The sequence below is a fragment of the Uranotaenia lowii genome, chromosome 2, assembly GCF_029784155.1.
Source record: "Uranotaenia lowii strain MFRU-FL chromosome 2, ASM2978415v1, whole genome shotgun sequence".
Taxonomy (NCBI): Eukaryota; Metazoa; Arthropoda; class Insecta; order Diptera; family Culicidae; genus Uranotaenia; species Uranotaenia lowii.
This window is the reverse complement of record NC_073692.1, coordinates 249,224,651-249,249,495: the sequence shown is the minus strand read 5'-3', so window position 1 is coordinate 249,249,495 and position 24,845 is coordinate 249,224,651. Positions and strand designations below refer to the sequence as shown.

Here is a 24,845-nt window from a genome sequence, read left to right as displayed (position 1 = left end):
TTGTCGCGACTTCGCTAGTACAAGCTACTAGTGTTAGTATCGCGAGAAACTAGTTAAGCTCCGATTCATACTTGCGACCCTTCTAATGAAAGGGTTTGACTTGTAGGTGACGAAAAACAATGTCGCAACTTCGATAGTACAAGCTACTAGGGTTAGTACCTCGAGAAATCCGTTAAGCTCCGATTTAAACTTGCGACCCCTCTAGTAAAAGGGTTTGACTTGTAGATGACGAAAAATAGTTTCGCGACTTCGCTAGTACAAGCTACTAGTGTTAGTACCACGAGATATAAATTTAGCTCCGATTTCAACTTTCGACCGGTCAAATGAAAGGGTTTGACTTGTAGGTAACGAAAAATAGTGTCGTGACTTCGCTAGTACAAGCTACTAGTGTTAGTACCACGAGAAATTAGTTTAGCTCCGATTTCAACTTTCGACCGGTCAAATGAAAGATAATCATACCGTTTGTACAAAAAAGTTTTAAAGTTGATTGCACATAAAATTGAGGTCGTCAGAAAAATTATTGGTTCCACCAGTTGTGATGTATTTGTAATGTCGTAATGCATGAAGCACCAATTGCAGTAGTGTTTGGCTTTGTTCGAATTAAATTTTATATTTTTTGAACCATAAATGTTTTTATAGAAAAAGCATGACGAAGCTTCTGCTTGCGCGTTTTGATTTATTTTGCCAGTTATTAAAACAAAACGTGATACAAAATATAAAAAATACACTTTAAATACTATTCAATTCCCCGGATTCTCAAGATTACCCCCTGTAACCAATATCATCAAGAAGTCAATCCCTTTCACTAGAGGGGTCGCAAGTCTAAATCGGAGTTTAACTAATTTCTCGCGGTACTAATCCTAGTAGCTTGTACTAGCGAACTCGCGATACTATTTTTCGTTACCTACAAGTCAAACCCTTTCACTTGATCGGTCGAAAGTTGAAATCGGAGCTAAACTAATTTTTCGCGGTACTAACACTAGTAGCTTGGACTAGCGATTTCGCGACACTGTTTTTCGTCACCTACAAGTCAAACCCTTTCACTAGAGGGGTAGCAAGTTGAAATCGGAGCTTAATTAATTTCTCGCGGTACTAACACTAGTAGCTTGTACTAGCGAAGTCGCGAAACTATTTTCGTCAACTATAAGTCAAACCCTTTCACTTGACTGGTCGAAAGTTGAAATTGGAGCTAAACTAATTTCTCGCGGTACTAACACTAGTAGCTTGGACTAGCGATTTCGCGACATTGTTTTTCGTCACCTACAAGTCAAACCCTTTCACTAGAGGGGTCGCAAGTCTAAATCGGAGCTTAACTAATTTCACGCGGTACTAACACTAGTAGCTTGGACTAGCGATTTCGCGACACTGTTTTTCGTCACCTACAAGTCAAACCCTTTCACTAGAGGGGTCGCAAGTCTAAATCGGAGCTTAACTAATTTCTCGCGGTACTAACACTAGTAGCTTGGACTAGCGATTTCGCGACACTGTTTTTCGTCACCTACAAGTCAAACCCTTTCACTAGAGGGGTCGCAAGTCTAAATCGGAGCTTAACTAATTTCACGCGGTACTAACACTAGTAGCTTGTACTAGCGAAGTCGCGAAACTATTTTTCGTCAACTATAAGTCAAACCCTTTCACTTGACTGGTCGAAAGTTGAAATTGGAGCTAAACAAATTTCTCGCGGTACTAACACTAGTAGCTTGGACTAGCGATTTCGCGACATTGTTTTTCGTCACCTACAAGTCAAACCCTTTCACTAGAGGGGTCGCAAGTTGTAATCGAAGCTTATATAATTTTTCGCGGTAATAACACTAGTAGCTTGTCTCAGGTCTAAAGTCTCATGTCTCAGTTCTAATCTTTTATGGCTCTTGTCTCATACCTCAGGTTTCATGTCTTATGTCTCATGTCTCATGTCTCAGGTCTCAGGTCTCATATCTCATGTCTCATGCCTCTTGTCTCATGTCTTATGTCTCAGGTCTCAGGTCTCAGGTGTCATGTCTTAAGTCTCAAGTCTCATGTCTCAGGTCTCATGTCCCATGTCTCAGGTCTCAGGTCTCGTGTTTTATGTCTTAGGTTTCTAGTCTCAGGTCTCAGGTCTAATGTCCCATGTCTTTGGTCTCATTCTTCAAGTCTCAGGTTTCAGGTCTTAAGTGTCAGAACTTCAAAGCTGCAGAATTCGAATGGTCTTTTTTTACACGGTTTTCGGGAATTAACACGGTTTTTTTTTACACGGTTTTCGGGAATTAGCACGGTTTTTTTTTGCACGGTTTTCGGGAATTAACACGGTTTTTTTTTACACGGTTTTTTTTACGCGGTACGTATATCAGTGTAAAAAAAACCTTACTGTATTGGATTCTTCTGTCAACGAATTTTGTTGTCGTACAAGTATGTGCATTTGTTCACAGCGTCCAGTAAAAATAACACATGAAGCTTCCGGACAATCGATTCGAAACATTCGAATTCCTTAGATGTTTCCACATTTGGACATTCGATAGGGTTTTATGTTTCAAGTAGACGCGCTTTCCTAGAATATTCAATGTAAACTGGGTTGGTCCAGAATAAATGTGTTGAAGAAGGGTTTTGAAAACATGTTGAAACATTCTAATAAACAAACCTTCTTTTCGAAATTTTTACGAATTTTCAACTTTCTGTTCATTTCCAAAAAGATAAACATGAGAAACCAAAAAATGCGCTAAATTTAATTAACAAAATAGAACTTGGTTTTTTGCTATCCCTTAACTGAGTTTTAAGTTAAATTTCTTGACCGTGCAGCTACACGAAAAATTTCGCCGCACCCCACACAGCAAAAAAATTCTAAAAGTACACGGAATCTAAAAAACGAGTGATCTATTTTTTCTTGAGTATAATTGCAAAAAGATGTAATTTTAAACTCTTTTTGATGTAATATTAGACTTTTTTCAAAAATAGGATAGAAATAAACTGTTTTGATGTTATTTTACATTGCGTCATGCAAAAATCAACCGGTCAATGAAATTTATGTCACAAACAGTGTAAAGTTAGATCTGTTTGATTTAAAATTGAATGTAAACAAAGTAAACAAGTCGAAAAATTATTCGGAAACGAGTCGATCAAAGGCGTAGCTACCTACAGCAGCACTTCTAGAGTCTTTTAAAGTCGTAAGTATACGTGAAATGAAGAATACGGTTGAAACTGACTAGTTTTTTCTCCATTACAGCAAGGTCAGATTTTTTCGCAGAGGCTGATATCCGGACAGCTATTATCCGGAGAAACTTTTGTCAGATCAATTCAAGTGTCCAAGTGCTAAGCGAAAGATCATGATTTTCCGGAACCATTCGAGGATACTGATGACGCTGAACTGCAGTAAAAACATCCCCGTGCTGGGAATTCTGATGCAACAACAATTCCAGCTTGACGCTTTCCGTGATGGTGTTTTAATTTTCAGTTATGTAAATAAATGTGAATTAAAAATAATACATATGGGTGTATTCATTCAAAGACAAAAGCAAAAACCTGAATATTTAGCAAAAATATCCATATTTACGATAATAAATTTAAAAATTTACATCCCTGTGTATTTTTAAACGACGGCTTCTGTGATCCGATCTCGTGCATTGATTTCGATCTAAATTTACACGCCTCAAAAATTACATCCTGGAAAAAAATAAACCGTGATAGAATTTTACATCGAAATCGATGTTCCGTTTTCGTGCATCGTTTTCAATCTAAATTTACACGAATTTTTCTTGCTGTGCATTTCTCGTTCGTAAAATTTTGTAAACAGGACGCGCGAACTGTCACCACAAAAGGGAACATACACTCAGAATAAAAACAACCCAAAATTAAGAACGCCCGGGCATCAAAACAAAGTTTAGCTGCTGTTCTTATTTTTGGGTTGCTGTCAACACCCCAAAATAAAAGTTCACAGCTTGAACTGACTGCCCCAAAAACTTATCGTTCGGAATTTGTTGCGTTTCTTGTCGCCATGCTGATTTCTTTTGTCAAAAACTTATTTTTTTTCGAATGAAAAAGGAGTGAAAAATTATTGGTAAGCTATAAAACATTGGGTACATTCATTATATTAGTAAATAGTGTAAATAAAAACAATTTATTTTTATTTCCAGCTACATCAGTTGTTGGAATTTGGAAAAGATTGGAGGAAGTTGCAGCAACGGACCAACAAATGGAACGGGGATACCACAGAAATATAAAAGCTATAGGTGAGTGTAGAATAATTTCTTAACTGAAGATTTGTACCATGCAGTTGAATGGACAGTAGATTATTTTCAATATTTAAAATTATCAATTTCATTAACAACTCATTAAATATGACGTACCTTTGTACTCAATCATTAAATTGCACATTAATTCTAATACTTTTCTTCTTCTTTGTTTTACATTCTCATTACAGAGTTCGAAAAAATTCACCTTGGGAATTATAGATAAGACACCATTAAACACTAATTCAAATCATAATAAAAAAAAAACTTGAAACAACGCAATTGTTTTTTATTTTTGAATGAAGATATGTCCATTTTAAATGCTATGAACATCAAATAAATATCGTTTTCTCGTCAGAATGGCTTTCTCGATTTTGGGGTGTGAGAAAGAGCTTGATTCTCAAGTTTGGGAAAACCCCTCCAAACTTATTTTCGTCGGGAGCCAGTTTCATCCGATTTTGCGGCATTACAACTTGGTTTTGGGTTGTAGCCGCTTAGAGTGTACGTCATCGTGAATCGACCCATTGATGATGGTTCGATTCACCGGGAGAGAATGACCAATCGAATTCAGAGTTGTGCAATGTTTCCGTTATCCGGACACGGCAAATACCTAATACCGGAACTATCGGACAACCGCCCACACAGTATACAAACCCAGATTAATTGGGAGGAAACAAATGAACTCCTCTGCTGCTGATGGTAATGACAAACAGCCTGGATGTTCCAGCCAGATGTAGGGATGGCGCACCAGCACTGCCGGGGGAAATACAGCTTGTCACTTCCGTTGCTTAATGGATTCGGCAATTGACGACCGAATGATGCAGGATATAACTGCTTGTGGGAACTCTAAACTTTTTCTTAACTTCTCTGCTCCTACTTTCATAGCAGTCCATATGCATAACGAGCAAGCGAGAAAATCAGCTTTTTCTGTTTTGGAATACACTTTAAAATTCTGACCACAGCTTTCAGCATAAACATAAATCGTTCAATGAATGTGTTCTAGGTTGTCATAATAAATCGTAGGATCTGAAATTTTCAAAATTTGGCAACTGGTAAGGTCTGGAGAACCATTCTTGTTGGTTATGGGACTGTTATGCGAGCATATTCGAGACCTTTTTCAAATCTACTCGCATAACAGTCCCATACAGAATATGGTTTGCTCACCAAGCAACCTTCTAAGACTTAAATTTGATCATTTCTGAACTTGTAAATGTAGTTCGTGAATTCCACATTGTAAGTTGAATCTTATTATGGTTTTTAGTTGTTTCTCATAGTTTTTCTCACAGGAAGACCATCTTTCCTTTATTTTAGCCTGCCTTTCAAAAATTATAGTTAAATTTACTATGTAGTGTGCCTGATTCGACATCAAGTGAGTTGAATGTTGTTTAAATGACTTAAAGCAATAAATCAAAGGTCATTTCACCAAAAGATACATAGTAAGGGCGGTCCCAACGGTAGATGCAAAACACGGTTTTCGACCACGCTAAAACATTTCGGCTGGCACCGGTGGCGTAAATTGCTGTTTTAGCACAGTTATCGATTTCAAAATTCCCAACAGTTATACGCCTTTGTTCCAAATTCATGCAAATTTGGAACAGGATTTCAAAATATACGACAGACCGATTTAGTTTACGGTGAGAAAATTTTAGCCAACAATGATTTCTTTCACACATGTTTGGGTAACATTGGGTGTGATAATAGTTTCTTTTTGAGATATTATTTGAATGTTTTTTTCGCTTCAACCAGCCTATACGTAACATAAATTGAGAATAGATGTTAATAAAAACCATACCAAGTATAAATAATAGATGTCACATTATTCTCGATTAAATATAATTAAATAAAAAGCTTTTCATTTGGGCTCGACGAATTAGTGAATCTAGTCAGCGTTCTAAAATTTGAAAAAAAAAAACGAAAAGAAAATTTCAATACTTTTTCGATGAGGTAAATTAAATATTTAATTGTTTATGTTTATTGTTTGTTCTATAATTTTTGTTTTATTTGAGATATTGAGAGATTTTTAGTATAGATTGCTCGGAGTTTTCGTCAATAGCAGCATATTTTTCTGTATCCATACATAAATTTACTAAGTGAAACAAGTTTTTGTCAAACAAAAATGTCGACAAATCAAAGGAAAATTTCCTTTGACTTTGGGATAAACATTTCTCATTTCCTTTATCAATGTCAGCAATAACTTGAAAAAAAAAATTGCTTTTTCATTTCATTTTAACAAAACCTTATTCCATTGATTCAAAGCAATTTGATTGAATTAATTGAAGAATTGTTTCAATTGAGCTTTTTTCCTCGTTGTGTAGTCATGTTTGCTTTTAAATTAATGTAATCCTGGTAGAATAGTTGAAATCATTGTTCTGTCAAAAAGAATATTCGTAGAATTAATTTTAAGACAATTAATCGTGAAACTCAAAACTTATGCAATTTTTCTAATAAAATGGGTTTTTCTTCTCAATTATTGAGTGTCTGCAATGAAAGTGTTTCCGTTTTAAATTTGCTCCTACACCGGTGGGGAGTGGGTGTTTTAGCCGATTCTAAAATTTCAAATTGTGCATAAACTGGTATACTTAAAACCAATATTTACGCCTGAACCGTTGGGAGGGCCCTAAGGTAACTACTTCCGTGCATGGTATTTCACATATGGGACTGTTATACGGGTATATTTCATATGGGACAGGCGCTAGCTGATATTTTTTTTCGTTATTTCTAGAACAAAGTCTCTTTTTTTATTAATTTATATTGAAGTCCAATGTTCAAAATGACGAACTGTCAGGCTAGATGAAAAATGATGAAAATTCATATGGGACTGTTTTGCGAGTAGGGGCAGTTCTGCGTGTATAAAGCACCGATATGTAGCGAAACGAAAATACATCCGCACTTGCCAAGCGACTGGGATGGAATCCTTCACGAAATTTGTTGTTTACCATGTCTGACGCAGTCAGTGAATGAAACCAATTTCAAACAAATATTTATAACTTTTCAAACCAAAAAGTATTTCGTTTTAACAAAAAAGCTGTATGAACAGTGACATCTTGGAATTTCTTTCTGTTAAGTATGATTGATAAAGCAATAGTATTTATGAGGCTAATTTGTGTTCTTTTTATTTGACCTATACTATCAATTTGCTATGTGCGATAAAGACATACCAGATGTCAAATATTCATGATGTTTTATATCCACATAGTCAATCGTCCAATTTTGCAACTAGTAATTTAATCTACAGTTGCTGGATCTTCGACGTCTTCTCGCGATATTAATACCTTTTCATTAGCTTCTTCCTGCTTTTTACGTTCGTATTCTCGTACATCTTCAATAGACATCCCATGCCATTCGTCTATCCAAGTGAACGCTTGTCTGTGTCCAAGCAGGAGAACGTCTCTTATACACTGAAATTATTGAACCATTATTTTCTTCCCAGATTTCTTATAGTCAAAAAAATTACTCTTTGTATGAAATCCTCCACTTTAGTTTGGAAACCCCAAACTTCAAAGGAAACTTGTACCAGTTTATATGAACACATGATGGGCTGATCTGTTTGTCTCCAACCTTCAACCAGCGGTCCTCTTCCAGTAACAGATGATTTGAAAAATTTAGGATCCTCTTCCTTTTTATAATGTTTGGCGGTTATTTCATCAAAAGCAATATCAACAAAATCTATGGTCCTTTCCGGTAACTTATCTTCTGGTATATTGAGACACTAAAATACATTAATGTTTACGTCACTAAATTCCTTACATAAATAAAAAAAAAAGCTTACATTTTCTGATGTTCCAGCATTGTCTTCGAATTTGGTTAAAATAGTTATATGTAGCTTTGGTATGAAAGAACACTGGAATATTTTAACATAATACATTTTATATTAGGTTTATATATATATATATAACATCTAATCAACAGGCTCGTAAAAATTTAACCAAGTTACAAGCCTGAGGTTTGCAATATTTGACCTACCGTATATTCTTTGTCAGGAACCGAGAAGAGCGAAAAGAAAATATATTAGAATTTAAATCGAATTAAATTAATTTTTTTTTAATTTACACACAATTTCCATTTTAGGAAAAAAACTCAAAAATAAATGAATCATTGTTTTCTTATATATTTTCTAAATCTAGGCCAGGGCTTCAATGTAGATTGAAATGTAAGATGCGAAAACTGAGTTAATGCTATGAAATAATCATTAAATCTCACTTTCAAGTTTGCGACAACCCGATTACACCGATTAAAAAAATGCAATAACTAAACTTTCGTATCCTTTGTGTGATTTACTATTTCTTCACTCAATGACCTCTTCATGAAAAAAACTATTTTTTTATCGTATTGTTTTTTAGTTAACTATTAGGGGACGTGGGACATGAGGAAACGTGGGCCACTTAGAATATCTTAGATGTGTGTTGAGATAAAAATCTCAATCCAACAGTCATCGCCGTCGCTTTGCGTAAACTATTTTTCTATATGTAGTTGACTTAAATACGCATCATATGCTTCTTTTATTCATAAAGCTTAAGGTGCATTTACAGTTCTTTCGAACGTGAAAATGAAAAAAACTTATATTCTTCAAAAACTCGACTATGCTGCATTTCATGGCTGCGAAACTAGGTGGAATAGATGCGGAATGGTTGAACGATTATTTTTGAACTGATTTCCTTGTTCAAAGCCCTTTAATATTAATTTTATTTCAATTCCCCCGATTTTCACTGCGGAATATTTTTTCCGCGTTCACTGACATTCCGCTCGAAGTGTAAACGCACTGAGCGAACGTGAAAACGGAAAACGAACAAGAGTGGTGAATATAAATTCCGCGTTCATTTTCACGTCCGAATGGCAATGTGCATTCTGAAAAAAATTTCACCGATGACGGAAAAATTTTTGCTTCATAAAAATTAGTTTTTTAATTTGTAAGCACATATGAAGGCATTTAAAGGCTTAAAATACTACAAGTTTGAAATGAAACGCATACGAAATGTTTTTTTTAACTTTAAAACCCGCTTGGACATCATTTAATTGCACCTGTTGGAAGAGTTTCTCGACGAATAAATGTACCTGTTGGAAGAGCTTCTCAACGAATAAATGTAAATGAGGATCATCGAATGGCCAGATTCCATTGAAATAAAAAAATAGATTCCGCTTTGTTCAAATGTGTGTTTCAGAAAAGGTATGGAAATAATTATAAAAATTTACGAAATCATTCAAAAATAATGTGTTTTAAGGAGAACTGAAAAGCAGAAAAATTAACAAACAAAAGAGTACTGATGCATTTTAATTAAAAAAACCTTTTCAATTGTTTCACTAATTAAAAGTAATTTTGAAATTTTCGTTTGTCAATTTTTAATCAAGAACAAAAAATGGCTATCTTGTAGAAGTTATATTCATAACGTCCTTTCAATAAGTTTTTCAAAAGAAACGAATCACTAAAGCTCGTTACTCCTTGATCGATAAATACTTTTTGGGAGTACTTTAAATTCATAAAATTTAATTTAAATTCATTGTATTCAAAGATAAGAACTTTGGGATTATTTGATTAAATCAATCGTTTTCAAAGCTGAATATGTTTTGAAGAAGAACAATATGTTTTTTTGAGAAATTTGAATTTAAATTTGAGCATTGGTTCGACAAGAATCGATCAAAACCTTGGTTGAATGATCTGTCATTTTCCGATCGAAACCAATTTCTACCCGCAGTTGAACAAACCTCTTACTAATTTTGATGATTTGACCGATTTGACATTTCACTGCGGAATATTTTTTCACTGTGGTGAGTTCACGTTCACGTTCGAGTTCGAGTTCACAAGAACTGTAAACCGGGCTTTAAAAATGTAAAAACAAATTACTTACATGATTAATCCCCCGCTAATTGCATCGATGGGGATAGTAAAGTTCATAACAAAAATATGCTTATACGCTTATGATCTTAGTTTTCACACAAACGAAACTAACTTGCAAATTATAGCTTTTCCTATCTGTTAATATTTCTTATTGTTAGGGCGTGAAACAACCTACAACAAAACAGCTGGGCTCACTGCTGGCAGCCTCTCTGTCAGCTGATCGACGCGCCAACCGGCGGGTAGAAAACAACAACAACCAATCACTTTATGTTTTGTTTTGTAAACGTTAAGTCGCGACGTATTATCTCTAATAAATCGTCCTTTTTAATATGTAGTGTTAAGTAACTACGTGTTATTTATTATTTGTATCCGTGCTACCCCAGTTTACAACACTTATGCTAAATGAAGAGTTATGAAAAATATTTTGTCCATCCTTTATAAGGAATTTTGCCGAAACTTTCCCGAGCCAGGTTTTTTGAAACTATTCTATCATACACAACACTCTTTTTTATTTCATCATTTGAAATTACTTTAAAATAAAGAAATGAATTACGAAATTATAGTTTTGGGTAAACTCATAAACTTTGCATGCTTTTTGGTCACTTAGGATTTGGTGGCCCACGATTCTCCACCATTTTTCAAAATCCAAAAAGATGACTTTTTTAAAACAGTCAAAACTTCGGGAAAATAAATTGTTAAAATTTTTATTAAAAATTGCCTTATGATAGGTCCTACGCCGTTTGGCCTAAAGTCATTTGGCATAAAGCCGATTGGCATAACGTCGTTTGGCATAAAAGTCGTTTGAACGCGAAGCGTGAGGAGGCTTCCTCGAAAATTTGATCCATTAAAGGGTGATACGGTCAAAATTTGGTCAATATCAACTTGACGTATTTCTATCAATTTTGCATTTAAAAAACCTGAACACCCCTCATTTTGAAGGTATGTGTGTGTGTAGAATGTTGCTCCTATTTTGATTTTGGAATTCACTCTTCAGTTGTCAAAATGCCGTCCAAGGAAGAAGAGCAGCGAATCAAAGTTTTGCTCGCGGATCGCGAAAATCCGAGCTGCCAAATCAACCGTTACAAATGTAATTAAAGTGTTTGAGGAACCGCCGGTTTGGGGAGAGTTGCCGGTAGTTTCAAGCGAAACTCTAACCTCTCTCTCCGAGATGCCGCAAATAAGCTGGGTGTATCGTCCACAACCGGGCATCTAAAAACGAGCCGGACTATCGACGTACAAGAAGGTAGTGACTCCAAATCGCGATGATAAACAAAATAGAACGGCCAAAGCGCGATCCCGGAGGCTGTACACGACGATGCTGACGAAGTTTGGAAAGGAAGTGGAAAGGTAGTAGATATTTTCAAGCACATGAAACTGTCAAAGTTCGCGAAGAAATATCTGGTTTGGCAAGCCATCTGAAACCTGTGGCTTGAAAAGCAGCATTTGCTTAGCTTCCGGGACTGTCAACCAAGAAATTTACGTGAAAGAGTGTTTGAATAAACGTTTGCTGCCTTTCCTGAAGAAACACGGTTGTTCCGTACTGTTTTGGCCGGATTTGGCATCTTGCCATTACGGTAAAAAGGCCATGGAGTGGTACGCCGCCAACAACGTGCAGGTGGTTCCCAAGGACACGAACCCTCCCAACACGCCAGAGCTCCGCCCAATTGAGAAATACTGGGCTATTGTCAAGCGAAACCTAAAGAAGACCAAAAAACTGCTAAGGACGAGCAGCAGTTCAAGGCAAACTGGCTTTCTGCTGCGAAGAAGGTGGACAAGGTGGCTGTACAAAATCTGATGGCATTTATGAATTTTATACTAATTAAACTTGAAAAAGAAATTTACTTTGATTTTTAAATAAACGATTTCACCGATTCACACGCGTTTTCCCTTGACCAATTTTTGACCGTATCACCCTTTATTTTAGGATGGCCCCGTCTTCCAAAGTTTATTGAAAGCCCTAGGGAGTCCCCGTGTTTCTAGGTTTACCCAAATCTAGGGACAATCCCCTAGCCCATACTTCATTTTAGTTCGAACGCGAATCGTGAAGAGGCTTCCTCGGAATTTTGATCCATCATTTTATGCCAAACGTCCATTATGCCAAACGGCTTTATGCCAAACGAATTTTATGCCAAACGGCGTTATGCCAAATGACGTTATGCCAATCGGTATACAATCCTTATGATATGTTAGAAATGTTAAAAACCATACCATATTTTATCATAACAACAATGTTATGGAGCATAGAAGAACAGTGGCCCAAGATTCCCCACTCTTCCATATTTATAATGTCGTACAAGGGTGTTGTGAGCAGTTGCGATAAGAAAGATTTGGTTCATTTTTTTTCAAATCAATACGTTTTACTTTTTTTGCAACATGAAGCTTTGCCAAAATCAGTTGAACAAATGTGTTGACATTCAAAAAAGTTTAACACATCAAGTAACATTGTGAAGTATGATTACAATCAAGTTCTAATGTGTTTGTTAGGCCGCGTTTCACAAAACTCATTATTCATGTACACTGAGGTTTTTTTTACGCGGTATTCCGTCCCGCGTAAAAAAAACCGCGTAAAAAAAACCGCGTTAATTCGAAAATTCGCGTAAAAAAAAACGCGTTAATTCGAAAATCCGCGTAAAAAAAACCGCGTTAATTCGAAAATCCGCGTAAAAAAAAAAACTCGTTAATTCGAAAATCCACGTAAAAAATCCATTTTAATAAAAAAATTCAAACAAAACAACACGTTACTAAAAAAAACGCGTAAGAACCATGATTATTTAAAAATTTGCGTACAATGATAGTTTATTTTTAAGATAAAAAACAAAATCAATTAGATTAATAGAATAGTAGAATATAGTGAGGCTTATATGACAGTGTGGAATTCAGATCGTCTCATGTCTCATGTCTCAGGTCTCATGTTCCATGTCTCAGGTCTTAGGTTTCATGTCTCAGGTTTCATGTCTCAGGTCTCATGTTCCATGTCCCAGGTCTCAGGTCTCATGTCTCAGGTCTCATGTCTCAGGTCTCAGGTCTCAGGTCTCAGGTCTCATGTCTCAGGTCACATGTCTCATGTCTCAGGTTTCAAGTCTTATGTCTCAGGAAACATGTCTCATGTCTCATGTCTCATGTCTCAGGTCTCATGTCTCATGTCTTAGGTCTCATGTCTCAGGTCTCATGTCTCAGGTCTCATGTCTTAGATCTTATGTCTCATGTCTCAGGTCTCATGTCTCAGGTCTCATGTCTCAGGTCTCATGTCTCAGGTCTCATGTCTCATGTCTTTGGTCTCATGTCTCAGGTCTCATGTCCCAGGTCTCATGTCTTAGGTCTTATGTCTCATGTCTCAGGTCTCATGTCCCAGGTCTCAAGTCTCAGGTCTCATGTCTCGTGTCTCAGATCTTCAGGTCTCAAATCTCAGGTCTCATGTCCCAGGTCTCAGGTCTCAAGTCTCAGGTCTCAGGTCTCAAGTCTCAGGTCTCAGGTCACAGATCTCATGTATCACGTTCTTAGTCTGAGAGCTAAGATTTTCCCAACTACAAAAAGATTCTAAGTGTTTTCCTTTGAAAAAGTCTTAGAATATTTTCTCTGTAAAACCGCGTAAATTCGAAAATCCGCGTGAAAAAAAAACGCGATAATTCGAAAATCCGCGTAAAAAAAACCGTGTAAAAAAACCGCGTAAAAAAAAACCTCAGTGTATACGTATTGATGCATTCATCTTTAAAATTTTATACGTAATATAAACACTTTTAAAGTTAAGTTTGAGTTTCAAAATATCAGAATATTTCTTGTAAAATGATATGAACTTGTTTTTAAACTCATAGAAGTTTTAAAATTTTATACGTAATATACACACTTTTAAAGATAATTTTGAGTTTTAAAGTATCAGAGTATTTTTTTAAATGATATGAACTTGTTTTTTTACTCATAGGAGTTTTAAAACACTATATTCAATAATTTTTAAAAATTAATTTAAGTGCAATTATTGCACTCATCAATAGAAAAAGCCCCTAGATGTAGACTTTTCATGTCTATATAACAGTTGAAGACTCTGCTGGAACTTTCAAATGAGCTGTCAAATCTGGCAAACAATATGCTTCTCTTTCCACCATATGTGAATTTAGGTTAGGGAGACAAAGGCAGACAAAAGCTTGAACTGCTCGATTTTTCGACTGTTATAATGCGTGCAACATTTCATTTATGCACGCATCAATTAGATATTTTGTCGAAAAATCGAACAGTTTGAGCTTTTGTCTTTCTTTGTCTCCCTAGCCTAAATTCACCTATGGTGGAAAGATAAGCATATTGTTCGCCAGATTTGACAGCTCATTTGAAAGCTCCAGCAGAGCCTTCAACTGTTATACAGACATGAAAAGTCTACATCTAGGGGCTTTTTCTATTGATGAGTGCAATAATTGCACTCAAATTATGATTTTAAAAATTATTGAATATAGTGTTTTAAAACTCCTATGAGTAAAAAAACAAGTTCATATCATTTAAAAAAATACTCTGATATTTTAAAACTCAAAATTATCTTTAAAAGTGTGTATATTACGTATAAAATTTTAAAGATGAACGCATCAATACGTATACATGAATAATGAGTTTTGTGAAAACGCAGCCTTAGAAGCCGTAGGTACACTATTATTACTTAACTATTACTTAACTTTGTTAAAATATACAATATGTAAATCTAGACATATTGATGCACAATAAATCTATACCTAGATTTCGGAGAAAAAAAGTTTATCGGAAGCCCATACCTACATGTGTTTAAGCTATTCTAACCAGAAATTCAAATTTATGATAAAAAATATCTTAGTCTCTCGAAGTCTATTACTTCTCAAAATAATATTTTGAAATCTGTGTTGTGCTTTAGAAGTCATGCTTCAGATCTAATTAAGTACCTGTTATTGTAAATGGAAATCTCGAAATTTATTACCACTCTTAATAAAATTTTAAAATCTATTTTGCTTATGAATTCAAGTTTCAGATTTACTTACCTGTTATTGTGAATGGATAATAGTTCCATCCCCTTTCCACAACGTAAAACACTCGAGGGCAAAAAGCTTGGACCCAGTAAGGTAAACGGCTGGAAGCATAAATGTAAATAAGAAAACAGAATATAAGGATAGGTTTTGACACGAATGCCATAAGGATGGTAAAGTGTCACTAATAAAATGTAATAATAGAATATAAGTATAAGAATTAAGTCATATTGAATTGAAACATCTTTAGTATAATCTATGCTAATGTATATCCCCTGAATGACTTGTTTATATTTGTAAAACCTTAAATTGTTCATTAACATTTACAAAAACATCCAGAGAAATGATATGTATGATGAGTGAGTATGATAAATACTTAATCAAGAACTACACAAATCAGGAATGTTGGTTTAATATAACTCCATATCGAACGAATAAAATGCTGTAAGAAAACTTTTGGTGTACCTGGACAAATGTATCCTTTTCTCTGTGTATTGGCCCTTGCCATGCTCTGGGTCATGGCACTCCTTGTTTTCTATCACTTCAACTCCGTTGCCGGCATCCGATTGCTCAAGACTATGACGTGCAATCATGTATAGCTGGCCAATTTTATACTGAAAATAAAAAGGTAAATTCGTTTTATTTGATAAATGCTTTGCAGATTGGTTTTGTTTATGTATGTTTACCTCCTCGACCGTCAACGGCATGCAAATACGATACTCTTTAGTAAGCATTACAACAAAATGTATGCGACTTTGTAGAACTGTGATTAAGGGATGATTATAAATAACATCTCGCTTACTTTTTTTTATTTGTATGGGTCGATTCACGATCAGGATAGCTAGATGATCTACCTATCTTGATTCACGATGACGTAATTCTCTTTTGTTGTGACAGTTCGTATACGTCTTATTTACAAAATTTTACGAAAGAGAAATGGGGTGCGGCGAAATTTTTCGTGTAGCTGCACGGCCAAGAAATTTAACTCAAAACTCAGTATATTTATGCGTGTAGCTGGCACGGTCAAGAAATTTAATTCAAAACTCAGTTTTAGGATTGCAAAAAAAACAAGTCCCATTTTGTGAATTAAATATAGGGCATTGTTTGGTTTCTTGGCGGAAATATCTCCGGGAATAAACAGAATATTGACAATTCTTTTAAGTTCGAAAAGGTTTGTTGTTGGGCCAGAAAATCTCATCGAATGTCCAGCTTCTAAAGAATTTGAATGTCAATAGCTTCTTGTGTTATTTTAGTCGGAAGCTGTGAAACAAGTTCACATATACTTTTACGACAACACTATTCAGGCACAGAATAACCGAATATAGGAAAATATTCCGGTTAACGGTACTGCAAGAAAAGCAGATCTATATTCGAATTTCGAAGACAGAACCGACCAATCGAAATCGACCAAGAACAAATCTAGTATACCTGGCATCCCTGTTTCCAGAGAAAGAAAATTGACGTTTGGAAGTTGAAAACACAAAAACAAGATGTCTGATTCCAAATTGTAATAATTTTTGAGAATTAATTAATAATTTCAACACTAGTGCTTTTAATTCAGGTATGATATTAAACCATATAAGACCAAATTTTGAACTACTGATCATAGATAAACGTTAGGTATATATTTCAAAGCGTTCAGAGATGCGACGGGATCATTCAAAGAAAGTTTAGTGTTTTCCGGAAATTATATAAAATTACGTGTCTACATCAAATTGCAATTCGATTTAGATATTGAGTTTAATATAAGGTACACCGGGGTAAGTGGGGACGCGGGGTAAGTGGGGACGGTGGCTATAAAAACAATACTGTAAACTATTTTTTCAAACTTTGAATGTAGAATGTTAAATTTACTTGTAATCTATCCAAAAACTGTAAAAGAGATACGGTTCCGACAATAGCGGATGTTTACGGTGACTTTTTGTTAAGTTTCTATTTTTAACTACGATGTGGAGTTGATGTGCATCTTTTTCAATCGCAAATTTCTCTTAAACTAGCTGGCTCTTGACGAAAAACTTTACATTGAAACAATCCTTGAATTCGAAACAACAAGTTAGGAAAAGAAACGACGATTAAAAATTAAGAAAAAATAGTTTATTTTAAAAAATCTAAAATGTTGTCTCCAAACCCTACCTGGGGTAAGTGGGGACGGCTTTATATATACTTGATGTTTACACATTTTTTCAATTTTCTCCCCTTCATTCAATACATTTTAGCTTAATTTAGCATTCGGATCATGAAAAGTTGGGAAAAGTACTGAAATTAGTATATATTTTCGATAAAATCGGATCTCGTGTGTTGTAACATAAATTGAACACAATAATCACTACCATGAACTTTTTTCAAAATTTTGGACGGATCGAGTAATAAAGTAACGTATTCAACCAAAAAAACACAAATTAGTTGAAAATTTCCTGAGAAATCAAAGGGAAAATCTACCGTCCCCACTTACCCCATAAAGCGGGGTAAGTGAAGACACCAGCAGTCCATAACAATTTACGTGATAACTTTTTTCGCTTTGCGTCTATCAAGCTCATCTTTTCAGCATTTGTAAACAACATGTTCTGCTTTACATTGAATGCAATTTTATCAAAATTGATCCACTGCTGATTTTTTAATGATTTTTTAAAGTTGAACTATACGAAAAACCGTCCCCACTTACCCCGGTGTACCTTATCCTAAGATAGTTATCCCGTTATTACATTTGTCGTGGGTATTTTTCCCGTTTTTCCTAACTTCGGATTAGTAAGAGGGGGGTCGTAATCGTTGCGGCGAATCAGCTGTTAATTAGATCATATCGGAAAGGAAATGCGTTTATCTAGCGGTCACTTCCAAAAACAGCTTCCGTCAGGGTCCGGTGGTGACTTCCTATGTGATGTGGTGTTGTAGAACCCGTCGGATGAAAGTTTGTTTAGGACTAAACGGCCTAGTCAGACAGTTTGATATATTTGTAGATGGGGTACAAAAAATGTTTAATTTAAGTTTGCCAAGATGTCTCGAATTGGAACACCAGATCGTTTACTTCGGGCCCTAAGGGTATGCAGTAGTCATTTGCCATTTGATATGGATGAAGCGAATCCTTGTTTAGGTACATGGTCAATTTGATTTTTAGGAAATGTAAATAGAAATGTTTTAAGCCTAGTCCACACTAGGAGACGGTTCGTCTCGAGACGGTCTCAGCGTCTCCCATTTTCTTCGGGAGACGCTGAGACCGTCTCAGATTTCCAACAACAGACAACAAAGTTCGTCTCATAACAAAAATCGCAGTTCAAGTTGCCTAGTGTGGACTAGGCTCTACAACGTTTAGTTCAGGTTAAGGTAGGCTTACCAGATACTTTAAAAAAAAAAGCGGGACATTTTAGCAACTCTTTAAACCTTTATTTTAATGGCCATTCCTATTCAGATGTATATGTTCCTTCAGTCTCGGTAGTCCTGTTCTATTGTATTAGGAATTTGACTTTTCTAAGCGTTACATTCAAGGGATTCGGATTCCTGAGAAACATCTGGAGCCATCATCATTTGGAAGCAACTTGAAGAATATTTTATTCAATAGAAAAATATGAACACAGAACTCAAAGCTCAAAGGACACTTAACTGAACCAGATTGTTTTGGTGATGCTTTGCCTGGATATTCGACAAATTTTTTTGGAAAAGTTCGGTCTGGCCCGGATTTCATAGAAAAAATCTTGGATTTTCACTAATTTATTCACTTTATTTTCAAAACTGTTCTAAACTTAATAAAACAGAAAATGAGTTTTTATATTTTTTTTGCGTCCAAAAACTATTTTTTGAGCAAGTTTAATCCAAATTATCTTGAACAATTTTTAGGAAGCCTAAAATAGGATTTAAAGTCTGCTTATGTGCTCTGATGTAAAAAAAATATTTTCAAATGTATTTTTTTTTTTCATTTTTGAATAAAGAATTCCGTGGTTTTGACTAAATTCGCCCGGATATTGTGTTGAAAATTTAGAAATACAAATGCCCGAATTTCGCCAGGTTGTGAGATAAAATTGTCTGGATTATAATTTTTAATTTTTGCGTCCAGAAACGATTTTTTCTCAGCAAGTTTATCACTAATCACTAATCGTACTTCCACAGCCAGAACTTATGTCTGAGTCCCAAAGAATAATAAAAGCGAGTTATTATTCTTCTTAGCTTTGTTCATGTTTTCGATAATTTTAACATAAAAATATTAAAATGATCAAAAACATAAAATGGTTGGGCCTACCATGGAGCAGAGAACGCAGAGACATCTGGAACACAGGAACAGAAGAAACGTGGACCACCAGTACCATACGTTTCAAATGGGCAATATCGTTGGAAGCATGCTAAGAAAAATGCTCCTTGACGGAAAAACCATGCGTCATGTAGAGTGACTCCACCAATAGGACAATTCTTCAGTGGCTGGAAATGATTTATTTTGTACAAAGAAATCACAAAACTTAAGAACCTTATAACTTTTGTAATTAACAATAATGATTTTAAAACTATGATTTGTTATTTTTGTTCAACTGCTTCGGATTTCAATGTACAATCATTTCTGGTCATCGACCAGAATCGAAAAATATTAATAAAACATAAAACCTTTGAGATCTGCTTAGATCTCGAAAGGTTTTTCAAAATTGTTTTTTTTTTTTTTTTTTTTTTTTTAATTTTTTTATTGGCTTTACCTCTATAACATAACCGGCCAAGTGTTAATTACCTTTCTACTTACATGTCTATTTTACATTCAATTACAAAATTAGCTATCGTTTTATATAATTCAATGTCTTTCTTTTTTAGTATCAAATGAATATCGGGTGGAATTCCTTTTTTCATTAAAATTCGCCAAATAGGTCTACGAAGATTTTCAAATCTGCTGCATGCGAAGATAATGTGATCAGGATCTGCGATGGATTCGCCACAACTGCACGTCGCGTCCAATAGGATACCATTTCTAGTCAGATGAGCAGGGAGCCGTGAATGATTTGATATTAATTTGGAAAGGATTACAATTTGTCTGCGGTTGAGATCCAAGCTACTAAACCATGGTTGGAGCGAAACGTTAGAGATGATGCTGTGACAGAAACGTCCTTTAGTTCCTGCATTCCACTTTGCTTGCCATTTGTGCACTGTTGTACGCCGAATCGGAAACTGGATGTCGAATGATGTTAAAATATAATCTGCTGTACCACCATTGATGCACGCACTTTTCGCCTCTTGATCTGCCAACTCGTTCATTGGAATACCTCTGTGAGACGGAACCCATATCAGATGGATCTCGTGCCCCATTCTTTGTCCTTCAAGAATGGAAGCTTTTATATCGTACCAAGCAACGGGATATTTTTGATTGATGTTGATTTTTTGAAGGCTCGTGAGACAACTCAAACTATCGGTTAGAATAATATACTGAGCAACAGGAAGGCTTACGATCATTTTCGCAGCATGCCTGATTGCTAGAAGCTCTGCCATATAAACTGATGCTTTACTGTCGAGTTTGATCCCTTCTGCAGGCGCTCCAAAACTATTTACCACAGCATAACCTGTGCCGTGTATATCTTTCGACCCGTCAGTTGCCAAGATTTTCGCGTTGGCATACACTTCCAAGAGATAGTTTGAAACCAAATCAGCTGCCGATGAGTTCTGGTGTTCTGAACATAACCGTTTAACAGTGAGATCAATGGATATTATTGTTCTTACAACTTCACGGTTGACCATGTAGCATGGGAGATTATTTAGAGGCTGCTCAAGTGGAATAAATTCGTTAAGCATTCTTATGGCGCGGTGTATTCCCGTAGCCACTAAGCCACCTTCCAAGATCGGTCTGGAGTATTGACCATGCCAAGAAGAAAGTGACGCTCTTTTATTTACAAAACGCATGACAGCAAGTTCTCTTCTTTGTTGCAGCGGAATAATACCAGCCATCACTTCGAGTGAACCTGTGTGGGTGGTTTTTGTGGAGCCCAAACAGATTCGAATTCCTGCCCATTGTAGTCTATCCAAAACGATGGCTTCTTTTTGTGTTAACTCCGTCATAAATATGGAACCGTATTCCAATATTGATCTCACACATGACTTGAAAATAGCTAACATTGCTGCTGGATGTGCTCCCCATGACTGGCCCGATATGCTTCGTAGAAAGTTAAGATACGGAGCCGTACGTTTTTGTACCTCTCTAATATGACTCGACCACGACAGATTTCGTGTGAGGTACATGCCGAGTAACCTCAGGGATCTGACGTATTCCAAAGTGCAACCGCCGATATTTATTTCTGGGGGATTATCGCATTGTTGTGTCGAGATCAGAAGGCACTTACATTTCGTGGGCGAAAGTTCTAACCCAAGGTCGAAAATATTTTCCACAACTATATCCACTGCCCTTTGGAGAGATTCGCAACTATGCTCCAGCGAGGTTCCTCTTACAGCAATTGTTGTGTCATCGGCGTAATTTACGGTTATCACATCAGGAGGGACACTGTTGATCAATCCACTGATCACAACATTAAAGCATAACGGACTTAGTGGAGATCCCTGAGGAAGGCCTTTCCACGTTGTCCTAGATATTGAATCTAATCCATTTGAAATGCACAAATTCCTTTCTTCAAAAAGATGGAAGATACTTCTTACTAGGCATTCAGGGACTGTTAATGAGCGTAATTCGCGGACCAGAACATTAATTTCCACGTTGTCGTAGGCGGCTTTGATATCGAGGCTACATATTACCACATGCTCTCTTCTTTTCAAAGCTAAAGAAGCTTCATTAATCAGGGGAAACAACGCATCCATTGTTCCTCGTCCTTTCCTAAAACCGTTGATAGCTGAAGGGAATAAGTTGTTGTTTTCGATGAAATGTTCTAGTCGATCTTTGATTATGAGTTCATACACTTTGCGAAAACATGAAGCTAACGCGATTGGGCGAACAGCAGAAGGAGAAATCGGATCATGACCACTTTTAGGAATCGGTACAATTTTAAAGGTTTTCCAGCTTTCCGGAATTCTTCCTGAAGCAAAAATTTGGCAATAGATTTTTCGCAACTGACTAAGCGCCGCCCATGGGAGATGATTTATGACGGAATATGGAACACCATCCAAACCAGGAGCCGAATCTTTACCGATTTTTAAAACTGCTTGAATATCCGATACTGAGAATGGTAAACCAGTTTGAGGGCAACACGAACATTGTAGAAAAGCCGGGGGTGGATTTTTGGCAGATGAGGGAGCCAACTTGTCCAAAACATCGTTGGCCAAATTGTCCGAAATTCTAAGGTTTTTTGATGGCTCTCCGCGCCCTTTGAATCTTCTAGCCATCCTCCATAAGGTTGTGAGGGACGTAGAACTATCACAACTATCACAAAAATGTTGCCAACTTTTCCTCTTCTTCTCACGTACCAAATTTCTGAACCTTCGTTCTGTATTAGCGTACCCTTCGTAAGCTTCGGTTGACAGCTCTCGTTTCCAAGCGCGGAAAGCAACTCTGGTGGCTTTCTTCGCTTCTGTTAGCTCTTCGTCCCAATAGGGTTGCGGTATTCGGCGAGTGTGGTTCGAGTTTACTGATGGACAGGATCTGCGCAGTGCTTGCCAAATCAGCTCAAAGAAGACATCAAAGCTATCCGGTTCTCCATTTTCGACGAATGATTCCTCGAGGCTTCCGGTAAAACGTTCCCAGTCGATTTTCCGAACATTGATTCCAGAGTAGAATTTCATCGCGCATGTAGTACTCGAATGAAAAACTATCGGAAAATGATCGCTTCCATTTGGTGAATCCAAAACCTCCCAGTCGAAGCACAAACTAAGGCTCGAAGAAACCAGCGTGATATCAATTGCGCCCCACGACCGGTTTACATCAAACCTAGTTGGCTGACCATTGTTGAGAATGACGAGATGAGATGTTTCGATGGCTTGATGAAGACGGTCTCCACGTGTGTTTCCATGATCGCTTCCCCATAGGTGATGTTTTGCGTTAAAGTCTCCTCCAATGATGCACGGTTTCGGAACGGTTGATAAAAAATTATCAAACTGAGTCTGCGATATGTTGGCTTGCGGGTGTATGTACACAGATACAATAGTGATCAACCCGGAGATGTATTTGATCTGGCAGGCAACGGCTTGAATATCCGCTGACAGTGCAATAGGAAATGCTACGGGATTCAGTTCTGAACGAATCGCGATGGCTACGCCCATCGAGTTTCGTCTGTGATCTTTACGAAAAATGGTGTGCTGCGGTAGACTAAAGTTTGTGTGATTGTCGAGATGTGTTTCACTCAAAAGCGAAATATTGATATTGTGTGTATTTATGAGCTGGATTAAAGATGAGCGTTTACTATTTATCCCTCTACAATTCCATTGTAGACATTGCAGAGGAACGGTGGCTGTTAAAGTGCTCGGTGTGGTGTTTTTCATAATCTGAGATTAGCAAAATATCCTTTCATTTTATCACTTACAACATCCGAAATTCTCTCCAAAACCATTTGTTGAATTTTTTGTCGAGTTTCAACATCTTCCTCAGGAACTTCCAGAGCCTCTGCAACGATATCGATGACCTCAGTAGATTCAATCGTCGATCGGATCGAATCGCAAACCCCGTCAGAAATGTTAACTTCAAGTTGGGGAAGCTCATCGTCCGAATCGACATTATGACGACGTTTGCTGGAAGGATTAGACCCATTCTTGTCAACATTACTTGTTTGGCAAGCAACTGCCACGGTGGATTTTGTTGTTGGTTGGGAGATGATAGTTAGTGAGTTTGATGATTCATTTGAAGTTGTTCCACAAAACCAATCGACACGTCCTTGTGAAAAAGTGTCGCGCCGCTCTTTATCGGTTTTCTTTTTTTGAATTATTTTCGGACAAAGCTTGTGATCATTGGCCCGATGGGAGCCCAAACAGTTAACGCACTGGGGCTCACTATTTTCACATGCATGATCTTCGCCGCCCACTTGCTCCAAGCATTGGTTACAGCGTTTAGCACTCTTGCATCCTTTTTTATCATGTCCCAAGCGCCAGCAGTTACCACACTGGCGGACAGGATAAATGTACTGCTTAACAGAATAAAGCACTCTATTCAACTCGATGTGAGTAGGTAAACTCTGCCCAGCGAAAGTAAAAATCACCGTAAACAGGGCTTCCTCTTTATCATCAGCTAATTTTCTAAGCACACGACGAGCATGAACTATCTCCGGGTTATCAACTTGATTCGACTTGCGTTTATCGTACGCATTAGCAAACTTCAATTCTTCATCACAAATATCCGGCTCAATATAGGCTACCCCAAGGCACTCCACCAGCCGTTGGGGGATAAAAAAACGCACTTCATTTGAGGTACCGATGCCTGCTATTTCATTAGCAGCATCCCTCGATCGCATCAAAATTTTCATTTTGGTTTTAGAAACCGGCATAGCACGTATAAAATCGTCACCAAATTTCTTCACCAGACTTTTAGCAATCTTCGCAGCAGATATATTTCCGACATTTGTTTCAGCCATAACGAGATATGGCCCAGCATAATTTTCGTGATATTTCCGCACTCGAACTTCATTTTTCGATGACCTTGGTGTATCGTTGTGGGTCATTGCACCGCTCGACAATAGCGTGTGGAAGGAGAGAAGAAAAATAAATTAGATTTCGATTCAGCTCACACACACGATGTGCAACGTACCGTAGTTCAAACGAGACTGTTTCAAAATTGTTACCCTTAAAATAGTAATAATGGGGGGATGATCTGATACAGCGAAAAAGAAAAACTTTCCAGGTGCACTTATGCGATCCAGGTTCTGTGTTCAGATAGATAAAGAAAGGAACATTTACAAAGCAGATCTATTTGACAAACGGGATTGGCAAGCAATTAAAATTAATAAATTA

The 24,845-nt window shown here is 36.7% G+C and overlaps 1 protein-coding gene across 1 annotated transcript; it reads right to left on the bottom strand.

The window, feature by feature from the left end:
- Positions 1–7,286: 7,286 nt before the first annotated feature.
- On the bottom strand, positions 7,287–15,880 carry LOC129743591 (cytoplasmic phosphatidylinositol transfer protein 1). The gene is made up of 7 exons (XM_055735653.1): positions 15,695–15,880; positions 15,474–15,622; positions 15,024–15,112; positions 8,163–8,170; positions 7,969–8,040; positions 7,654–7,908; positions 7,287–7,597 (listed from the first exon to the last, which is right to left on the bottom strand). Exons 1-7 carry the CDS (start codon positions 15,740–15,742, stop codon positions 7,424–7,426), a joined length of 795 nt encoding a protein of 264 aa, XP_055591628.1. The 5' UTR covers positions 15,743–15,880; the 3' UTR covers positions 7,287–7,423.
- Between the last annotated feature and the right edge of the window lie 8,965 nt (positions 15,881–24,845).

Excerpts from the sequence above, each read along its gene's own strand:
- LOC129743591 (XM_055735653.1), bottom strand. The coding sequence starts at position 15,742 with ATGCTTACTAAAGAGTATCGTATTTGCATGCCGTTGACGGTCGAGGAG. Across the intron at positions 15,113-15,473 it reads AAAAGGATACATTTGTCCAG|CCGTTTACCTTACTGGGTCC; the intron begins GTACACCAAAAG and ends TTATGCTTCCAG. Across the intron at positions 7,909-7,968 it reads ATGCTGGAACATCAGAAAAT|TGTCTCAATATACCAGAAGA; the intron begins GTAAGCTTTTTT and ends AATGTATTTTAG.